Source organism: Lucilia sericata, unplaced genomic scaffold (assembly GCF_015586225.1).
Source record: "Lucilia sericata isolate MDLA Ls3-8-SP2 unplaced genomic scaffold, ASM1558622v1 Contig000545F_arrow, whole genome shotgun sequence".
Classification (NCBI taxonomy): Eukaryota; Metazoa; Arthropoda; class Insecta; order Diptera; family Calliphoridae; genus Lucilia; species Lucilia sericata.
This window is the reverse complement of record NW_023994555.1, coordinates 1-23,751: the sequence shown is the minus strand read 5'-3', so window position 1 is coordinate 23,751 and position 23,751 is coordinate 1. Positions and strand designations below refer to the sequence as shown.

The 23,751-nt window shown below is 28.3% G+C and overlaps 1 protein-coding gene across 1 annotated transcript; it reads left to right on the top strand.

The window, feature by feature from the left end:
* The first annotated feature begins 8,065 nt into the window (after nt 1-8,065).
* LOC119606011 lies at nt 8,066-9,432 on the top strand. Its single transcript, XM_037959370.1, has one exon. It carries the CDS (start codon nt 8,141-8,143, stop codon nt 9,341-9,343), a length of 1,203 nt encoding a protein of 400 aa, XP_037815298.1. The 5' UTR covers nt 8,066-8,140; the 3' UTR covers nt 9,344-9,432.
* Nucleotides 9,433-23,751: the final 14,319 nt, after the last annotated feature.

Genomic DNA, 23,751 nt, shown 5'->3' with positions numbered 1-23,751 from the left:
TTAACTATAGACTAGACAATAGACTAGAATATAGACTAGACTATAGACCAAACTATAGATTAAACTATAGACTAGACTATAGACTACACCATAGACTAGACTATACTGTAGAATAGACTATAGACTTGATTATAGACTAGACTATACAATAGACTATAGACTGGACTATAGGCTAGACTATAGACTAGACTTTAGACTAGACTATAGACTAGACTATAGACTAGACTATAGACTAGACTATAGATTTGACTATAGACTAGACTATAGACTTGACTATAGACTAGACCATAGACTAGACTATAGACTGGACTATAGACTAGACTATAGACTAGACTATAGACTAGACTATAGACTAGACTATAGACTAGACAATAGACTAGACTATAGACTAGACTATAGACTAGACAATAGACCAGACTATAGACTGGACTATAGACTAGACTAGTCTATATTCTAGTCTATAGTGTAGTCTATAGTAAGACTATAGACAATACTGTAGTCAAGATTACAGGCCAGACTACAAACTATGTTCATGAATATAGAGTATAGTATAGTCAGGACAGAAATCAAGACTATAATCAAAATTGTAGTCAGAACTATAGGCTAGATCTAGTCTTTAGCCTTGACTATATTCAAAACTATAAACTAGATCTAGTCTATAGCCTTGACTATAGTCAAAACTATGCACTAAACTATAGTCAGTGCTATGGACTAGACTGTAGCTATTACTATAGACGAGATTAAAGTCAAGACTATAGACATATAGAATATAGTCAAGAGACTATAGTCTAGTTCAAGTCTGTGAACTAGACTATTGCCACGACTATAAACTAGGCTATAGTATTATGATTTGGTAGACGGTGTTATAATTCTGTTTTAGGGCCTTCAATTTAGAACTCCGTGTAGGAGTGGATTTGCTGTAATATTCCACTGGATCATAACATTCTATCTCGAAACAGTGTTTCAAATTTTCCGACATATTCATTTTAGAGCCTTAGTTGTCGCAGTTCTCATGGCAAAACTTATACCCAAGCAGCATGTAGCCTAAGCACTTTCTTTCTCCGAATTATTGAACCATTTATGAAATCCTTTCTAATTTTCCCATTAATCTTCTATTTTAAAAGCCTGATGAAAACTCCAAGATTTGTTTTTTTGCAAAAGTTGTGATTTTTCCCAAAAAAGGGTTTATTTTTTTAAATATTTTTTTTTAGCAAATTTTCTTCATAAAAGAAGGTGTTGAAATTTGGCAAAAATTTTCTCAAAGAAAGAGTTGAGTAATTTTGCACGCTTTTTGAGGTTAAGATTAACAAGAATGTACAAATGTTTTAAAAAAAATTTCCCTTTTTTATATAAATTTTAGCTATTTTTCAACTAAAAAAAGGGGTTAAACAAATATTAGTTTTGTGTTGTTTAAAAAAAAACAAAAGATTTTCTATTAAAATTGTAACAAGGTAGAACATGTCAACGGTTTGATACTTTAAAGAGGAAAAGGGGGAGAAAGGGTTGTAATTATAGTTTTAGGAAAAAAGAAAAACAATGAAAAAGTAAACATTATAGTTTTTTAATCCTTTTGGTTTTGAGGTAAAATGTAACAAAATTTCTATTAAAAAGGGTAAAGATTTCATTTTAAAAAGGATTTAACTAGGAATTTTTTGGGTTAAAAAAAAAGGATACTTAAGTCTTAAGAAAAATATTGTTTTAAGTATGTGTTGAAAATTTTAATTATCAATTAGATAACATGATATATGTAAAAAGGATGTTTTAAAATAACATAAAATAAGACAAAAGGAAATTTTTATAAAATATAATTTTTAAAGAAAAATTGTTAAAGATTTAAAAAAATAATAAATTTAGCAGGGAAGTGTTGAAGAATTTGCTAAAATTAAGGTTTAAAGAAAATTAGGTACACTGGGTAAAAACATATTATCACATTGATTTATTTCCTATTGTCCTTGTTCATGAATAAACTCAAACTCCTTAAAACAGGTTCCTTTACATTCTACAAATAGTTCTGTTTATTTTATTTTTTTTAAACACTTATCCCTTCGATTACTTCCAAACCACTTAATATGTAAATTTCTCACTTATCTTGTGTCAATTAGTAATATTTTCTTATCAAAAAAAAATGTCCTTTAAACTTAAAAAAACCTAAACACAACCTTTTGTTTTGTCTTCTACTTAAGTGTAACAAGTCAAGTACAAGAAAACATTAAAAACAATTGAGAAAATTGTTTTGCATACGTGACCACAAAAGGAAAAACCTCTTTAATTGTTAATGAACACACACACACTGCTAGACAAACTTTCCAAATGTCCTTTACTAAAACCCCCCATTGTTAAGGACATTTACATACAAGAAAAACTAGATTTTTTAAACAAAATTTTTTTATCATCTTAAAGACAAACGAGGCAATTAAACAAACAGGGGTTGTTTGGCAAAGAAAATGCTTTAAATTTTAAGAAAATTTTCTGCATATTTATATGTGAAATTTATGTAAATTTTCTTTTGTGTGAAAAATAAAAAATCGATTTAGTTTTGGTTAACAATTTTTTTTAAAACTGATGTTTTAATGACATGCTAATGACAGGCCTTTGACAGTTGGGTGTTTATATCATTGTCTATTTTTTAGTCATAAACAGACAATGATGAATTAGTTGCTATTAATTTTTTATTTAAAAAATTCTCAAAATTTGTCCTCATTTTTTAAAAGATTTGCATAAATTTTGTTCAAAATTTAGGTAAAATTTTTATGAAAAATATTTTTCTCTACAAATTTGGTTTTATTTTTTCATTTCCCATGATTTTTGGGCATATTTTGGATAATTAAAAAATAGTAGTATTTTTACTACTATTTTCAAAAGTGAAGTTTTCACTAAATTTTATCATAAATTAATGACAATCCTCAAGAAATGTATTTTTATACAAAACTAACAATTTTGGCAAAAAATAAAAAAGTAGTAGATTTACTACTTTTTTAAAAGTTCCATAAAGTTTAATTTTTTATGAAAAAATTACTAAAATTTTCATTATCCTACAAATTCAATGTTATTTTTTCATTTTTCGTGATTTTTAAGCATTTTTATGGCAATTAAAAAAAGTAGTATTTCTACTACTATTTTTCACTTAATTTTTGTTAGAAACTAACTAATCATCAAAAAATACATTTCGCATAACAATTTTATAATTTGTGTTGAATTTTAAAAAGGTAGTATTTTTACTACTTCTTTCAAAAGGGTATTTTTCACCAAATATTTGGTTTGCAATTAGTGAGAATCATTCAAAGATACTTTTTTATACAAAATTAAAGATTTTTGTTAAAAAAACAAAAAAGTAGTAGATATACTACTTTTTAAAACAATCTAAATAGTTAAATTTTTACTAAACCTAAATCCAAATATCAAAAAATACATTTCGCATAAACATTTTATATTTTTTGTTGAATTAACAAAAAAGTAGTATTTCTAATACCAATTTTTAAAAGATAATTTTTAGGTAAAAATTTCCATAGAATTGAATAAATATGTTGAAATTATGTAAATGATATAAAATAATTATGATTTTTTGGAGAATTTGAAAAAGTAGTTTATCTACTACTTTTTCAAAACAGAATTTTTAAACAAAAATTTTGCTAAAATTCTATTAAAATGTTGAAATAAAATATTTTCTATATTAAATTATCAATTTAATTCAGTTTTAAAAAGTAGTATTTCTGCAACTTTTTTTAAAGTTAATTTTTAAGCAAAAATTTTGTTAACTTTTAGCTAAAATGTCGAAATAATACATTTTCCATACAAAGTTGTTGATTTTGCTGATTTTTTAAAAAGTAGTATTTCTACTACTTTTTCCAAAAGTTACATTTTTAGGCTAAATTTTTTCTAGAATTAAATGAATTCTTTGCAATAAAACATTTGCTATACAAAATTGTTGATTTTTTGCCAATTTGTAAAAAGTAGTATTTCTACTACTATTATTAAAAGTAAATTTTTAGACTAATTTGGACTAGAATTCAATATATATATATTGAAATAATAAATTTTTTATAAAAAATTATTGATTTTCGAGAATTTTTAAAAAGTAGTGTTTCTACTACTATTTTTAAAAATAATTTTTTTGTCGAAAATAGACTAGAATTCAGTAAATACGTTGAAATAGGACCTTTTCAATAAAAAATTGTTGATATTTTGTCAATTTATAAAAAGTAGTATTTCTACTACTTAAAAATTAATTTTTAGGCCCAAATTTTGCTACAATTGTAAAAATATAATGAAATAACACATTTGTTATGAAAAATTCAGGATTTTCGAGAATTTCAAAAAAGTAGTATTTCTACTACTATTTTTAAAAGTTAAAATTTTGCTAGAATTTGGAAACATATAATGAAATAAAACCTTTTCCAAACAAAATTGTTCATTTTCGAGAATTTTAAAAAAGTAGTATTTGTACTACTTTTTAAAAAATCTTTATTTTAGGAAATTATTGCAGTAGATCTTAAAATATTATATTACCACATAAAGTTGTTTTGGGAGTATTGAAAAAAGGTAGTATTTCTACTACTTTTTTAAAAATCTTTATTTTAGGTATAAATTTTTCATAATTAGTTTGTCCCCTTAACTTTTTATCATCAAAATACACTTGTCACTGTAAATGCCATAAATTATTTCTAATTTGTCTATTGTGTGGGAATTTATAATAAAAGATACTGCCCTGTTGCTTAGTCTCCCTCACTATTCAAATTTCGATTCCCTCTAGTCAACTACTTTTTTAATGACAAATCTCCCTGTCTCTTTATGACAATTTCCTTTAAAACAATAACAAAAAATCCTTAAAAAGAAAAACCACTTCCGTTTATTTAAATAATAACAAGCAATTAACAAAAATACATGCAAGCAACAGACAACATTATCTCTTAAAAATAAACTGATAAAATCATAAAAAAACTAAATTTTTTATTACACATTTTCCTGCTCTAATTTAAAAGCCAACCAAACTACAAACCAGCGAAGGAAAAAAGCGCAAACGCGCAGATTTTTATCTTTTTTAAAACATCTAAAAATGATTTCTGAGTTCCTCTCTTGTTCTATCATAAAAGTAACAACAACAATTTTCTTTATTAATTAATAAAGGTCCTTTCTTAGCTCTCTGCAGAAGTAGTCTAAGGCAAATTGTTCACATGCAATGTTGTGTGCAACGAAATGTAGCAGAGCGTAAAATGAAGTCCTTTATTGGAGGAATAAAAAGAGGAAATATATTTGGTGAATATGACAGAGAGAAAGAGAGAGAGTGAGAGGTTTTTAAGACTGAAAAGAGCCTAAAAGTAGAGCTGCAAATGAGTATTAATGAAACCACGTGTATTCAAACTTAAAATAGTGTTTCACAAATACACGTAGAGAACATCTATTAAAGTTACAAAAGGTAGTATTTTTAATACTTTTTTGAAAAAGTAAATTTAGACAAACATTTTTTTTGAAGTCAACTGAAATCTTTAAATAAACAATTTCAATACAAATTTTATACTTTTAACTTAATTAAAAAAAGGTAGTATTTCTACTACTATTTTGAAACGAGCATTTTCTAACAAAAATTTATTAAATTTATTCACAAATCATTAAATAACACTTTTCCTATAAGAATTTTATGTTTTCTACTACATATGAAAAAGTAGTATTTATACTACTATTTTTAAAAATATTATTTCCTATTAAATTTTTATTGAAATTCATTAAAAATCACAAAACATATAATTTTTTATAAAAAATGCATGTTTTTTGTTAAATATAAAAAAGTAGTATTTCTACTACTATTTTCAAACTTGAATTTTCCAACAAATTTTTAATGAATTTTGGAACAAATCATGAAATAAAACTTTTCCTATAAGAATTTTATGTTTTTACTACGTATAAGAAAGTAGTATTTCTACTACTAATTTCGAAAATGATATTTCCTATGAAATTTTTATTGAAATTCATTAAAAATCATTAAATAAATCATTTGTTATACAAAATTTAAGTTTTTTGGTGAATATAAAAAAGTAGTATTTCTACTACTCTTTTTAAACATTTATTTTTTAACAAAATGTTACCGAATTTTAGATTAAAACATGAAATAACACGTTTTTCTATAAGTATTTCATAAAGTCTTGTCGATTAAGTAATATTTCTACTACTATTTTAAAATTGTTATTTTCTATTAAATTTTTATTGAAATTCATTTAAAATCATGAAATGAACCATTTTTAATAAAAAAATTATGTTTTATTTCTAAATAATAAAAGGTAGTATTTCTACTACTTTTTTCAAAAAGTGTATTTTAGAACAAATTATGTCTAGTATTCCGCTAAGAACCTAAAATAACACTTTTCTTATAGAATTTTTCGAATCTTTGGTGAAAATTAAAATAGTAGTATATTTACTACTTTTTTAAAATGTTTTATTTTAGTTAAAATTGTTAGTGAAATTTGTCCTGTAGCATTAAATAATTATTTTACTAGGATAATTCACTATTTGGATATCTTTCGATGATTTTAAAAAAGGTAGTATATTTACTACTTTTTTTAAAAAAGTGTCTTTCTAATAAAATTGTTAATTACTGTGATTATTAGAAGTATTTCAAGCTAAATTTAAAACTTTTTAAGAGTTTTTTCTTAATATTCGGGTTTAAAATTACAATTTTAAAAGGTAGTATTTCTACTACTTTTTTAAAAAAAGTCTTTTTCTTGTTAAAAAATGGTGAGTAATGTTATGGAAGTCTTGAATAGTAACAAAAAGTAGTTCTTAATAAAATTTAAAAAGGTAGTATTTCTAATACTTTTTGAAAAAAGTATGTTTTTTCATAAAATTATTGAAAATTATGTTTGTTATAGGAGTTTTCAGTAAAATTTACAATTTTTTAAAAGTTTTTTCTTAATATTTGGATTTAAAAATGTAATTTAAAAAGGTAGTATTTCTACTACTTTTTTTAAAAGGTGATTTTTTTTCGTAAAAAATGGTTTGGAATGTTATAAAAGTTATGAATAGTGATAAAAAAGTAGTTTTTAATAAAATTTAAAAAGGTAGTATTTCTACTAGTTTTTGAAAAAAGTATGTTTTTTTTATAAAATCATTGAAAATTATGTTTATTACAAGAGTTTTCAGTAAAATTTAAAACTTTTAATGAGTTTTTTCTTAATATTTGGGTTTAAGAATTTAATTTTAAAAGGTAGTATTTTTACTACTTTTTTTAAAAAGTGATTTTCTTGCTGAAAAATTATCAGGAATGTTATAGAAGTGATTAAAAAGTACTTTTAAATAAAATTTAAAAAGGTAGTATTTCTACTACTTTTAAAAAAAGTGATTTTTCATAAAAAATGCCCAGGAATGTTATAAAAGTCTTAAATAATAGCAATTAAGGTATTTTTTATTAATTTTAAAAAGGTAGTATTTCTATATTATTAACATAACGTATTATTAACAATTATGGTTACTGGAACAGTTTTAAGTAAAATTTGCGAAAATGTATCTCTAATTTAACCTGATCCTTGAGAAATCTTAAATTGCAAAAATCTGAGAAAATGAAAAAGATTTCCTATAGGTATTAGCAGTTTCAATACCTGCTTCTAGTTTTTCTAACAGTGTATTAGAGAATTTTACTATAGCAAAAACAACAACAACCAACAGCACGAGACAATAAGCCGTTAAACTAAAATAACAGAAAGAAATGTTTCTCTTTAGCAAAAGGGTGGTTTTTAGCCAAGCAACAGGATAAACTAAACATTTATATATAAAGGAAGGATGAGTAGAAACAACAACAACAAAAAAACAATAGCTATAGCTGGTAGCTGAGTAGAGAGTACGATAGAAAGTGAGAGAGAGAGAAAGAGCGAAGGAGAGTAAAACTTAAACTAGTTATGAAATATAATTAAACTAGAGCACTTAGGTAACCAATGATAATAAAGTAACGGTTAAACTACCCTTACGAAGAGAGTTGCCGAACTAAAACATGAGCTAATATTGTGTAATGAGAGTGCTGTAGTATAAATACTACCGCTAGTGGAAGGATAGCATCAGTTTGTCAGCAATAGTCATTCAGAACAGTTATTGTTCAAAGCAAAATTTTGGAATATTTTAAAGAAAAATTATTTTAAAAAATTAACAATTTAACAACATGTTAAAGTGGACTGCTTCAGCACAAAGACTACCACAAGATACCCCAGTTTCATCACACACTAATAGCTCAACGGCAACTACAATAACAAACAATATGCGTACACCACGTTTAACTGAAGCCAAAAGGCGTAAACGACGTGCTACCATAGCGAATAAGGAAAATATACCGATTTTAACTTCCACACCCATGGTGACCAGAACACGCAATAGTCCTTTGGTGTTGGCTCCTTTGGCGGATATTTTAAATGTTACACCCGAAACGGTGGCTAATAGAACTCCTGAAAGACGGCGTGTTTCTGTTAATGTTTTCAATGACACCAATGCCTCGACTATAAGAAGACATTCTTCGGTGGGTTTTACTATACCTCAAATACCCCAGTATGCCGCTACATTGCCTAAATATGAAGAGGAATATTCACCCAGTACTATTTTACCCACTGGACAACAATTGGCTTTAAGAGGTTTATTGCCTGATCCTTTCATGGGTAATCCTAGATATTTCACCACACCTGAGGTTAACTCTAAACAGGAATCGGAACATAAAAAGATCTCTTCTTTACCTAAGAAACGTAAATTGGAACAGGAATTTGTGGCCATAGCCAAGGAGGAGGAGGGTGATATTATGGAGGTTTCAGCTTTGAAAGCTGTCAATAAAAAGGATTTAAACAATACCGGCTTAATGTCCAATAAAATGGGTGATCAAACTTTAGATCATTTGATTGATGCCATATTGGATTCAGCCCGTAAAGAGGAAAAGAAAAAGAAGCCACGCAAGTCGTTCAATTTGAGAAGAAGAACTCTACTGAAAAATCAAGTGGAACAACATCAAGACATTATGCTGTCACCTTCATATGCGGCTGGTGATGATCCCTGCAGTGATTTAAGTTTTCTTAATTGTGAGCCTTTATCCTATAAGAAACCCTTTAAAGCTGTTACACCTCAACCTGCCTCTCCCATAGCTAAGACTCCATCACCAGCCACTCCTCTGCCGGGTACACCTCTTAATCACCAACAACTTTTAGAAATGCCCACACCCGCTGTCAAACGTCATGATTCCTTTTCTTTGGATACTCCTGTGCGTTCAAATCTCAAAAGAAGATCCGAGTCCAATGCTCGTGAAAATGTCAGTGCCAAAAAGTATAAAGTAGATGCTCGCAATTATTTTGAAATTGGTGTGGCCCTGCCCTCTATATATGTTTAGATTCCTGAACATCCTACAACTCCAGACAAACAAACCGAATTTATTGCAAACACCAAATTGTTGACAAACTAGGGGAAAATGCTTCTCTATTACGCTTTTAGTTTTTAAGTTTTAGTTTTTTAGTTTTTATTTTAATTTATTTAATTAAATTAAAATTTAGTATTATTATTTTATTTTTCTCTATTAATTTCTTAGTAATTTAAGTGTTAAATTGTAGATTTTTAAGTGTTTGTTTACGCTTATATTTGATCTGCTGTTATGTAGTTCGTTGTCTTTTTATATTTGTTTTGCATTTTTTTTTAAGTTTGAAAACATTTTTTTTATATAATTAACTGTTTTTAATAATCATTTATTAAACAATAATAAAAAAAACTATAAAACATACAAATTCATTATGCATTTTCTTTAAAAAACAAAAAAAAAAAAAAAAACATTTCTAACCAATTTTCAGCCAACATTATAAAATAAACTTATTGATTAATTTTAACCAAATAAAAGTTTTCTAAAACTTCAAGTTATCTTCTTTTAGAAAACACCAACTTATTCACATTTTTCTTTTAAAAGAATCATTTTATTTTCAAATGAATATTTTAGTTTTTGAAAAAGGCAAATTTTCTTAAGCCTGGTTCAGGACTTTTATAAAAAAAATCTATTAAGCAATTTTAACAAATTCAATGTTTTTCAAAAAAAAGATACAAACAACTTTCAAAATATATAAAAAAAATATATTACACTTTTTATTTAAAATTAAATTTTTAATAAAATTTTAAATTTTCGCTCAAAAAAAAAAAAAAAATAATAAAATTAGGGCAAGTTTAAAGGTTAAGGTTTAAACACTATAGGCTTGACTATAGACTACACTGTAGGTCTGACTATAGACTAGACTATTGACTTAACTACAGACTATGGACTAGAATAAACACTAGGCTTTTAGCTAGACTATATAATAGAATAGAGGTTAATCTATAGACTAAACTATAGACTTGACCAAAACTAGACTATAGACTAGACTATAGATAGACAAATTGTACTAGACTAAAGACAAGACTATTGATTAGACCATAGACTATACTATAGGTTAGACTTTACAATACAGTAAACATTAGCCTATACACTATATACTAGACTACAGACTAAACTATAGTATGCACTATTCTATTCTAAAATAGATTATAGACAGTTGTGGCCCATAATCTAGACAAGAGTTTAGAATATAGACAAAAGTAGACCCTAAACTAGACTATAGTTTATATTGTAGACTAGACTAAGGCCTATGGTATGGACTAGACTAAAGATTAGACTATAGGCTAGGAAATAGACGAAAATAAAGACTAGACTATATACTAGACTATAGACTAGACTGAGGACTAGACTATAGACTAGACTATATAGACTATAGACTAGACTATATAGACTATAGACTAGACTATAGACTAGACTATAGACTAGGCTATATAAAATATACTATAGAATAGAATATAGACTATATAAACTATTGCCTATAGACTAGCCAAGACTAAATAATACAATATAAACTAGACAATATACTACATCATATGTTAGACTATATACTAGACTATTTATACTATAGTACAGATTATAAACTAGAATATAGGCTTACCTATACACTAGAGTATAGCCTAGAATATAAATTACAGTAATGAATAGACTATATACTAGACGGTAGGCTCGACTATATATTAGACTTTAGAGTATAAACCGGACCATAGGCTATACTATAGGGTAGACTAAGCTATGGACAAGACTTTATACAAAAGACTAGTCTATCGGCTGGACTAAAAATTAGATGAAAGACTAGACTATGGACTAGACTATAGTAATCTGGAGTCAAGGCTATAGTCTGAACTATAGTCTGGACTATATTCTAGTCTATAGTTTGGGCTTTAGTCTAGATTATAGTATGGACTTCGGTCTAGTTTATAGTCTGAACTATAGTCTAGTCTATAGTATAGACGATAGAGTATGAACTGTAGTATATTCTATAGTCTGGACTATAGTCTATGCTATAGTCTGGACTATAGTCAAGTCTATATTCTGGACTATAGTCTAGTCCATAGTCTATAGTCTAGTCCATATTCTATAGTGTGGACTATAGTCTAGTCCATAGTCCGGATGGTGTAGTCTGTAATCTGGACTATATTCTAGTTTATTGTCTAGTCTATAGTATGTACTACAGTCTGGTCTTTAGTCTGAAGTATATTGTAGTCTAAGTCTTTACCATAGTCTAGCATATAGTGTGTACTATAGACTAGTCTATAATCTGTACTGTAATGTAAATAGCTGGTAGTGTACACTATAATCAAGTATATAATCTGTACTGTAATATTGACTATAATCTGGTCTGTGGTCTGGGCTATAGTCTCGTCTATATTCCGAAATATAACTAAATCTATAGTCTTAAGCCATGACTATATTCCAGTCCATAATAGTTTCAATAGTTTCTAGTACATAGAATGTAGTTTCGGCTGTTGCCTTGTCTAAGGTCTGTACTGTCTTCTCTGTCTGTCTGTCTGTCTTGCCCACACCACTTGTATTCTATTGCCCTTTACCACACCTCTTCCGCCCTTATATCAGCTGCTTTAGCCCCCCATAATTTCTCATATAAGTAAAAATAAACTACGTTAATTTGTCTAGTAACACATTTTAAAGCCACTAGAAGTTCACTAAAATAACATAGACTTCCAAATAACTTTAACCATTATAAAAAAAACTCTTCATATGCTAATGGTTTAAACTGTTTTAAAAGAAGAATTTATTAGTAAGGAAAACCTCTATGAGTTTCCCCAAATTTTCTTCATCATTAATTTTTCTTAAATTTTTATTTTTCGTTAAACATGTGTTAAAGTGAGAAAGTGTTGGTTTAAGTTAAGGTTTCTTTTTTAGAAAAAGAGGTTTTATTCAAATTAAATGTTTATAAATTATAAATTTTGTTCTTAAAAAGAAATAAAAAGACAAATTTTATTGATTTTTCAGCTGTTGCGTAAAGAAAATTTTATTGAAAGAGTTTTAAAGAGTTATTGTTTGGTGTTTTCCTTAACAACCTGTTATAAAATTGGTTTTTGAAGCAAAATTTGTTTATTCAGTCATGAAAAAGGAAATTGAATTTTTTTTTGTGAAAACTTAAACAGGAAGTTACAGATCATTTGAATAATTTGTAATTTACTAATCTTCTTTAAAAAAATGTTTTGCATCATAAATTTTTGATGTTAAAAATATATTTTTTTTAAATTTTTTTTTTTTTTAAATTAAAAATTTCAAATATTAATAAAATAAGTATTTTATTGAAAAATGTAAAATATTTTTTTAGATTTTATTAGTACACGAGATAATCTTTTAAAAATTTGTAAAAGTGAACAAATCGGTTGATATATACATTTTTAAAAATTTTTCAAAGTTAAAGAAAAATTTATTGTTATTGAAAAAGTAAAACTCTTACTTATTTGAAAGAAAACATCTTTACTTCGTTACATTTTCTTAAATATTTCCGGGAAATCCAGGTTTTTACAATAACCACAAATCCGCCTTTGAAACCTCACTGATCTTTTGCGTGGTTTTTCCCAGTTTGCACTTGTTTTCGATCACAAATTAACTTTTAAATTTAAAGCACGTGCTAAGACTGGATAATCACATACATATGTGTCCTTTAACGGTAAAATGGAAAAACCTTTGGAATTGTATTGACAATTTCTTTTGTTGGGAAAACCCTTATAGTAATGCAACTTTGCCTGTGTGCTCACAACCTGTTGTAGTCTTAACATTGACACAATAACACCCGCATTAAAAATTTCGCAATCCCTTCATGTGGAAAATATGTATTTAGTTTGTTTTACGGGTGTTAAAGTTATAGAAAAGGTTGGTTGGTTGGTTAGAGAAGAAAAATTTGTTAAGGTGTTAACAAGTGTTTTTTGTCCAAATTGTTTGAACGCTAATTGATTTCAAGCTGGTTGTATGAAATTCAAAACCAGCTGGTGTTTTTCTACTTTTCTGTTTTTGCTTAAAGATAATCTATTAGTTCTTTAGCTGTTGGTGCACTGCTAAAGGAGTAAATTTGGGTTTAGGTACCTGCAGTTTTTTGTTTGTTTTGGGGGAAATTATTAAAGAAAAAGAGGGCGTTGCTTTGACGTTTTGGTGATAATAAGCATAAAGGTTTTAAAATTGTTAAGAATTATCAAAGGCTTGTGTCTATAGAAAAATAGAAGAAAATTTTGAAAAATAAAATTTCCTTAAAATTAAAGAATGATGCAGTTTGTAAAGCCTATGGATATATAGAGGCTTTTCAAGAAATTTTTCTTTAAGAAGGGTTTTCAGACACTTTTCTTTAAGTAAACATTGTATAAGAAAACTTTCTATAAGAAAAGCTTTTCTACGAGAAAACTTTCTAAGAAACTTTTGTAAAAGAAAGCTTTTATCAGAAGCTATTCTTTCAAACAACGTTTACAATAAACTTTTATATAAGAAAACCTTCAGAAAGAAAACTCCGCAAAGAAAAATTTCTCTATAAAATATTCTATAAGAAAATTTTCTCTATAAACTTTTCTATAAGAAGCTTTCTCTATAAACTTTTCTATAAGAAAACTTTCCATATGTTTTCCATAAGAAAACTTTCTATATGTTTTCTATAAGAAAACTTTCTATATGTTTTCTATAAGAAAACTTTCTATATGAAAATTTTTTAAAAGAAAACTTTCTATAAACCAAAAAAACTTTTTTAAGAAACGTTTCTAAAAGAAAACTTTTTCAATGAACTTTCTTTCTTTTCTATAAGAAAACTTTCTCAACAAACTTTTTTTAAAGAAATTTTTCTAAAAAACCCCCTTTTCATGAAACTTTTCTAAAAGTAAACTTCCCTTAAAAACGTTCGCAATAAATTTTTCTATAAGAAGACTTACTCATGAAGCTTTTCCATAAAAAAAAAAATTTCCAAGAAAATTTTCTAACAGAAATCTTAACCAATTTCTCTAAAAGAAAACTATTCCAATAAACATTTGTAAAAGAAAACTTTCTCAAGAAACTTATCCAAAGGAAAACATTCTATGAAACTATACCAAAATAAAGCTTTCTTAAGAAACTTTTCTAAAAGAAACCCTTCTAAAGAAGCTTTTCTAAAATTAAACTTTCTCAAAAAACTTTTCTAAAAGAAAACATTCTCAAGAAACTCTTCTAAGAGAAAACTATCTCAAGAAACATTTCTACAAAAAATATTCTATAGAAAGCTTTCATAAGAAACTTTTAAAATGTAATTCCGAAGAAACTATTTTTACAGAAAACTTTCTCCAAAATCTTTTCTTAAAGAATACTTTTCCTTCAAAGTTACATAAGCCTTTCACAAAAAACTTTACTAAGAGCAAACTTTCAGAAGAAAATTTCCTAACAGAAAACCTCTTTAACAAACTTTTCTAAGAGAAAACTTTCTCAAAAAACTTTCCTAAACGAAAACTTTCTTAAGAAACTTTCCTAAAGAAAACTGTCTCCACAAAATTTTCACTAGAAACTTTTCTAAAAGAACTTTCTTTAAAAAACCTTTTCTAAAGAAAATTTCCTCTAAAAACTTTTCTATAAGAAAACTTTCTCAAGTTAGTTAGTTTGTTAGTTTGTTAGTTTGTTAGTTAGTTAGTTAGTTCGTTAGTTAGTTAGTTAGTTAGTAGTTAGTTATTAATTCGTTAGTTAGTTAGTTAGTTAGTTAGTTAGTAGTTAGTTCGGTAGTTAGTAGTTAGTTAGTTTAGTAGTTAGTTAGTTAGTTAGTTAGTTAGTTATTGTTAGTTAGTAGTTAGTAGGTTTAGTTAGTTAGTTAGTTGTAGTAGTGTTTAGTTAGTTTTGTGTTGTTTTTTTTTGTTAGTTAGGTTAGTTAGTTAGTTAGTAGTTAGTTAGTTAGTTAGTTAGTTAGTTAGTTAGTTAGTTAGTTAGTTAGTTAGTTAGTTAGTTAGTTAGTAGTTAGTTAGTTAGTTAGTTAGTTAGTTAGTTAGTTAGTTAGTTAGTAGTTAGTTAGTTAGTTAGTTAGTTAGTTAGTTAGTTAGTTAGTTAGTTAGTTAGTTAGTTAGTTAGTTAGTTAGTTAGTTAGTTAGTTAGTTAGTTAGTTAGTTAGTTAGTAGTTAGTTAGTTAGTTAGTTAGTAGTTAGTTAGTTAGTTAGTTAGTTAGTTAGTTAGTTAGTTAGTTAGTTAGTTAGTTAGTAGTTAGTTAGTTAGTTAGTTAGTTAGTTAGTTAGTTAGTTAGTTAGTTAGTTAGTTAGTTAGTTAGTAGTTAGTTAGTTAGTTAGTTAGTTAGTTAGTTAGTTAGTTAGTTAGTTAGTTAGTTAGTTAGTTAGTTAGTTAGTTAGTTAGTAGTTAGTTAGTTAGTTAGTTAGTTAGTTAGTTAGTTAGTTAGTTAGTTAGTTAGTTAGTTAGTTAGTTAGTTAGTTAGTTAGTTAGTTAGTTAGTTAGTTAGTAGTTAGTTAGTTAGTTAGTTCAGGGGTCCTTTGTTGCCTCTTTGAATACCTTGCAAAATCCTTCTTTCATTCCATGAAAGGTTTTCATAAAACTCTTTACAACATTTGCGAATCTGCAACAAATCCATTGATAATTTTCAATCGTTTATAACTCTAAAAACATTTATCAAATTTTTCATTGAACAAACAAGCAAAAGAAATTATAAAGAAAACATTTTTGCTAAACAAACATTTACTTTTTAACTAAAAATCTGACTATAATTTATCAACCGCAACCAATTTTTCAACAAAAACTAATCATTTTTCAAATCTGTTAAAAACACACAAAAACGCCAAAAAGTTGCCAAAAACTAGACAAGACAATAGCTTTAAAATTGCATTCAAAACTAGATAACAAAGCCACCAACAAGCCAAATTTTCTATGCACTATGGACAAAATTTTAGTGAAAAAAAGACACTCAATATTAATGATCATCATATTTCAAAAACGAACAAAAAACATTCCCGCAAAAAAACGTTATAAAAAATAAAATGATTGTCTTTTTCTTTAAAAAAACCACCGAAAAAAAAACTACCACCACCCTTTTTAAATAACACAAGGAAAACTCTCAGTTTCCTCTTCTTACCCTACAAAAGAATGGGCAAATATTATAAACATTTAGATTATTAGAATATAATGAGACTCAAATTATCAGCGGCCCATAATGAAAAAAAATGAAAAACCATTTTTTATAAGAAAACATTTCATTAATAAAGATTTTCTATTAAGGGTTCTTTTTAAGGTAAATTTTGTTTAATTTTAACCCATTTTAAATGTATTTTCTTTATTTTTCTTTTGTTTGTTTAAGATTTAAAAAAGGATTTCTATTAAATTTTCAAATTAATGATAAATTTTCTTAAGATTTATAGTATTTACTTAAGGTAGAGATATGTTCTGTGCAAAAATGTTTGCCAAATTAATTCCTTTTTTGTAAGAAAAAAAAAAAAAAAAAACTGCAGACAAATGATAATATTTCTTTAGTTACCAAGTAGTTGATTAATTGTAGTAACAGTTTTATAAAGAAACTGTGGGAATGTGTCAGAAAATAAACCAAATATCCAATATATCCAGTCAAATCTAGTCTATAGTCTAGTCTATAGTCTAGTCTATAGTCTAGTCTACAGTCTAGTCTATAGTCTAGTCTATAGTCCAGTCTATAGTCTAGTCTATAGTCTAGTCTATAGTCTAGTCTATAGTCTAGTCTATAGTCTAGTCTATAGTCTAGTCTATAGTCTAGTCTATAGTCTAGTCTATAGTCTAGTCTATAGTCTAGTCTATAGTCTCGTCTATAGTCTAGTCTATAGTCTAGTCTATAGTCAGTCTATAGTCTTGTCTATAGTCTAGTCTATAGTCTAGTCTATAGTCTAGTCTATAGTCTAGTCTATAGTCTAGTCTATAGTCTAGTCTATAGTCTAGTCTATAGTCTAGTCTAGTTAGTCTATAGTCTAGTCTATAGTCTAGTCTATAGTCTAGTCTATGTCTAGTCTATAGTCTAGTCTATAGTCTAGTCTATAGTCTAGTCTATAGTCTAGTCTATAGTCTAGTCTATAGTCTAGTCTATAGTCTAGTCTATAGTCTAGTCTATAGTCTAGTCTATAGTCTAGTCTATAGTCTAGTCTATAGTCTAGTCTATAGTCTAGTCTATAGTCTAGTCTATAGTCTAGTCTATAGTCTAGTCTATAGTCTAGTCTATAGTCTAGTCTATAGTCTAGTCTATAGTCTATTCTATAGTCTAGTCAATAGTCTGGTCTATAGTCTAGTCTATAGTCTAGTCTATAGTCTAGTCTATAGTCTAGTCTATAGTCTAGTCTATAGTCTAGTCTATAGTCTAGTCTATAGTCTAGTCTATAGTCTAGTCTATAGTCTAGTCTATAGTCTAGTCTATAGTCTAGTCTATAGTCTAGTCTATAGTCTAGTCTATAGTCTAGTCTATAGTCTAGTCTATAGTCTAGTCTATAGTGTAGTCTATAGTCTAGTCTATAGTCTAGTCTATAGTCTAGTCTATAGTCTAGTCTATAGTCTAGTCTATAGTCTAGTCTATAGTCTAGTCTATAGTCTAGTCTATAGTCTAGTCTATAGTCTAGTCTATAGTCTAGTCTATAGTCTACCCTATAGTCTAGTCTATAGTCTAGTCTATGGTCTAGTCTACAGTCTATAGTCTAGTCTATAGTCTAGTCTAAAGTCTAGTCTATAGTCTAGTCTATAGTCTAGTCTATAGTCTAGTCTATAGTCTAGTCTAAAGTCTAGTCTATAGTCTAGTCTATAGTCTAGTCTATAGTCTAGTCTATAGTCTAGTCTATAGTCTAGTCTAGTCTAGTCTATAGTCTAGTCTATAGTCTAGTCTATAGTCTAGTCTATAGTCTAGTCTATAGTCTAGTCTATAGTCTAGTCTATAGTCTAGTCTATAGTCTAGTCTATAGTCTAGTCTATAGTCTAGTCTATAGTCTAGTCTATAGTCTAGTCTATAGTCTAGTCTATAGTCTAGTCTATAGTCTAGTCTATAGTCTAGTCTATAGTCTAGTCTATAGTCTAGTCTATAGTCTAGTATAGTCTAGTCTATAGTCTAGTCAATAGTCTAGTCTATAGTCTAGTCTATAGTCTAGTCTATAGTCTAGTCTATAGTCTAGTCTATAGTCTAGTCTATAGTCTAGTCTATAGTCTAGTCTATAGTCTAGTCTATAGTCTAGTCTATAGTCTAGTCTATAGTCTAGTCTATAGTCTAGTCTATAGTCTAGTCTATAGTCTAGTCTATAGTCTAGTCTATAGTCTAGTCTATAGTCTAGTCTATAGTAATCTATAGTCTAGTCTATAGTCTATATCTATAGTCTAGTCTATAGTCTAGTCTATAGTCTAGTCTATAGTATAGTCTATAGTCTAGTCTATAGTCTAGTCTATAGTCTAGTCTATAGTCTAGTCTATAGTCTAGTCTATAGTCTAGTCTATAGTCTAGTCTATAGTCTAGTCTATAGTCTAGTCTATTGTCTGGTCTATAATCTGGTTTAAGTCTTGTCTATAGTCTAGTCTATAGTCAAATCAATACTCTGGTTTATAATCTAGTCTATAGTATAGTCTATGGACTATTCATAATGAAATTTTTATACAATGACTCTTCTTAAAGATATTACTTAATAATTTTGGCGCAATCTTGTTTTAACAGCGGCTTTAAAGAAAAACTGCTTAAGTCATGTCACGTGACATCATAACCGCCTGCTGCTGACTCTTTGGCTGCTGCCTACACTCAGCAAATAAAGGACACTAATGACAAATGTACCTTTCTACCTTAACGAGAAAAAAACCGCCAAAAACACAAAAAATTTAAAACTCAACAACACCAACGCCTTCTTGTGATTCTTGAGGAGAACACCGAGCAGAAAGACAAGACATGTCAATCATTCTAACAAATAGACAAAGTAAACATGACACATACATCTGTCAGATTTTTTTAAGAACAACCTGAAGGAAAAATATAAAAAAAACAAACAACACAATGAAACCTTTTGGCTTTTGAGCCTCAATGGAAAAATGAGCAAAGAATATTTCGAAAATATAGAAAAAAAGTAAATGAGCAATTGAATATGATGACTGACTGTTGATCATCATCTTGATGTAAAGAGCCTCTAGAGACTCTGTATATTCATCAACGATAAATAGTTTGATGAAAAATAATGGTAGCAGAAGGCGTTCTGTTGTTGATTGAATGAATACATTATTGTGTTTTAATCTATGGAATCGGTAAGAAAACAGAAAATAATAACAAGTCATATGACTCCCTCTCTCATTGATGATAAGTGCAGCAATTGTAGTCGATAATAATGAAGACTAGTTGATCTCAGACTTACTCAATCATTATAATTATTTTTAATGTAATTCTCAGGATCAAATAGTCTATTATTTCGGCACACATACAACTGTAGATCTCACTAATGCAATTTATCTATTTTGTAACAAAATCAATCAGTTTAAAGCGTGGCAAATGACCCAGTATACAACCTAGGTAACAGGCAGGACTAGAGACTATTCTGTAACATACTTAAGGTGAACTAACATAGACTACACTATTCCCAAATATACACTATACTAGACTAACTAGTCTAGAATATGGACTATACTATACACTAGACTATACACTAAACTAGACTAAAGACTAGACTATCGACTTAACTATCGAATAAACTATAAACTAGACTATAGACTAGACTATAAACTATACTATAGACTAGACTATAGACTAGACTATAGACTAGACTATAGACTAGACTATAGACTAGACTATAGACTAGACTATAGACTAGACTATAGACTAGACTATAGACTAGACTATAGACTAGGCTATAGACTAGATTATAGACTATGGACTATACTATACACTAGACTATACACTAAACTAGACTAAAGACTAGACTATCAACTTAACTATCGACTAAACTATAAACTAGACTATAAACTATACTATAGACTAGACTATAGACTAGACTATAGAGTCTATAGTCTAGACTATAGACTAGACTATGGACTAGAATATAGACTAGACTATAGACTAGGCTATAGACTAGATTATAGACTAGACTATGGACTATACTATACACTAGACTATACACTAAACTAGACTAAAGACTAGACTATCAACTTAACCATCGACTAAACTATAAACTAGACTATAAACTAGACTATAGACTAGACCATAGACTAGACTATAGAGTAGACTATAGACCAGACTATAGGCTAGACTATAGACTAGACTATAAACTAGACTATAGACTAGACTATAGACTAGACTATAGACTAGACTATAGACTAGACTATAGACTAGACTATAGACTAGACTATAGACTAGACAATAGACTAGACTACAGACCAGACCATAGACTAGACTTTAGACTAGACTATAGACTAGACTATAGACTAGACTATAGACTAGACAATAGACTAGACTACAGACCAGACCATAGACTAGACTTTAGACTAGACTATAGACTAGACTATAGAGTCTATAGTCTAGACTATAGACTAGACTATAGACTAGAATATAGACTAGACTATAGACTAGGCTATAGACTAGATTATAGACTAGACTATGGACTATACTATACACTAGACTATACACTAAACTAGACTAAAGGACTAGACTATCAACTTAACCATCGACTAAACTATAAACTAGACTATAAACTAGACTATAGACTAGACCATAGACTAGACTATAGACTAGACTATAGACCAGACTATAAGCTAGACTATAGACTAGACTATAAACTAGACTATAGACTAGACTATAGACTAGACTATAGACTAGACTATAGACTAGACTATAGACTAGACAATAGACTAGACTACAGACCAGACCATAGACTAGACTTTAGACTAGACTATAGACTAGACTATAGACTAGACTATAGACTAGACTATAGACTAGACAATAGACTAGACTACAGACCAAACCATAGATAGACTTTAGACTTATACTATAGACTAGATATAGACTAGACTATAGACTGACATAGACTAGTCTATGACTAGACTTGACTGTCTATAGACTAGACTAATAGATAGTCATTAGACTAGACTTAGGGGGGGGGGGAAAACCCTAGACTATAGATGAGAACTATAGACAATATAGACTAGGCTATAGAAGGAATATAGAATAGATTATAGAATAGACTATAGGAATAGACTATAGACTAGCCCATAGACTAGACTATAGACTAGATATAGACTAGGACTATAGACTAGACTATAGACTGACTAGGACTATAGACTAGACCATGACTAGACTATAGACTAGACTATAGACTGACTATAGACTAGACTATTCGACTAGATATAGACTAGACGATATAGACTAGACTATAGACTAGGACTATAGACTAGACTATCGACTAGACCATAGATAGACTATAAAGACTAGACTATAGACTAGACTATAGACTAGACTATAGACTAGACCATAGACTAGACTATAGACTAGACTACAGACTAGACTATAGACTAGACTTTAGACTAGACTATAGACTAGACTATAGACTAGACTATAGACTAGACTATAGACTAGACTATAGACTAGACTATAGACTAGACTATAGACTAGACTATAGACTAGACTATAGACTAGACTATAGACTAGACTATAGACTAGACTATAGACTAGACTATAGACTAGACTATAGACTAGACTATAGACTAGAGATAGACTAGACTATAGACTAGACTATAGACTAGACTATAGACTAGACTATAGACTAGACTATAGACTAGACTATAGACTAGACTATAGACTAGACTATAGACTAGACTATAGACTAGACTATAGACTAGACTATAGACTAGACTATAGACTAGACTATAGACTAGACTATAGACTAGACTATTGACTAGACTATAGACTAGACTATAGACTAGACTATAGACTAGACTATAGACTAGACTATAGACTAGACTATAGACTAGACTATAGACTAGACTATAGACTAGACTATAGACTAGACTATAGACTAGACTATAGACTAGACTATAGACTAGACTATAGACTAGACTATAGACTAGACTATAGACTAGACTATAGACTAGACTATAGACTAGACTATAGACTAGACTATAGACTAGACTATAGACTAGACTATAGACTAGACTATAGACTAGACTATAGACTAGACTATAGACTAGACTATAGACTAGACTATAGACTAGACTATAGACTAGACTATAGACTAGACTATAGACTAGACTATAGACTAGACTATAGACTAGACTATAGACTAGACTATAGACTAGACTATAGACTAGACTATAGACTAGACTATAGACTAGACTATAGACTAGGCTATAGACTAGACTATAGACTAGACTATAGACTAGACTATAGACTAGATATAGACTGGACTATAGACTAGACTATAGACTAGACTATAGACTAGACTATAGACTAGACTATAGACTAGATATAGACTAGACTATAGACTAGACCTTAGACTAGACTATAGACTAGACTATAGACTAGACTATAGACTAGACCTTAGACTAGACTATAGACTAGACTATAGACTAGACTATAGACTAGACTATAGACTAGACTATAGACTAGACTATAGACTAGACTATAGACTAGGACTATAGACTAGACTATAGACTAGACTATAGACTAGACTATAGACTAGACTATAGACTAGGCTATAGACTAGACTATAGAATAGATTATAGAATAGACTATAGAATAGACTATAGACTAGACCATAGACTAGACTATAGACTAGACTATAGACTAGACTATAGAATAGACTATAGACTAGACTATAGACTGGACTATAGACTAGACTATAGACTAGACTATAGACTAGACTATTGACTAGACTATTAACTAGACTATTGACTAGACCATAGAATAGACTATAGAATAGTCTATAGACTAGACTATAGACTAGACTATAGACTAGACTATAGATTAGACAATAGACTAGACTATAGACTAGACTATAGACTAGACTATAGACTAGACTTAGATTAGACTATAGACTAGACAATAGAATAGACTATAGACTAGACTATAGACCAGACTATAATATAGGCTAGATTATAGACTAAACTATATACTAGACTATTGACTAGACTATAGTATAGACTATAAACTAGACTGTACAGATGAATCGTCGAAAAATCAAATGAAAAGTTTATACATTTATATCTACAGATTGTGGATATCCTTCGAATTGACTTAATATTAAAGTAAATCTTTCTATAAACAAAATTATGCAAATCGATTTTTACAAGCCATTAACAAGCGTAAAACTATAACATGGTAATTTCCATCAATAGTTTATGATCAAGTTATGCAAATTTTTTTTTGTTTTCAATATTTTTCAAAATCAATTGCGAAAAAGTGGAAATCAAATTTCTAATGTATGTATGAAACACTCATAAATGTTACACCCGGT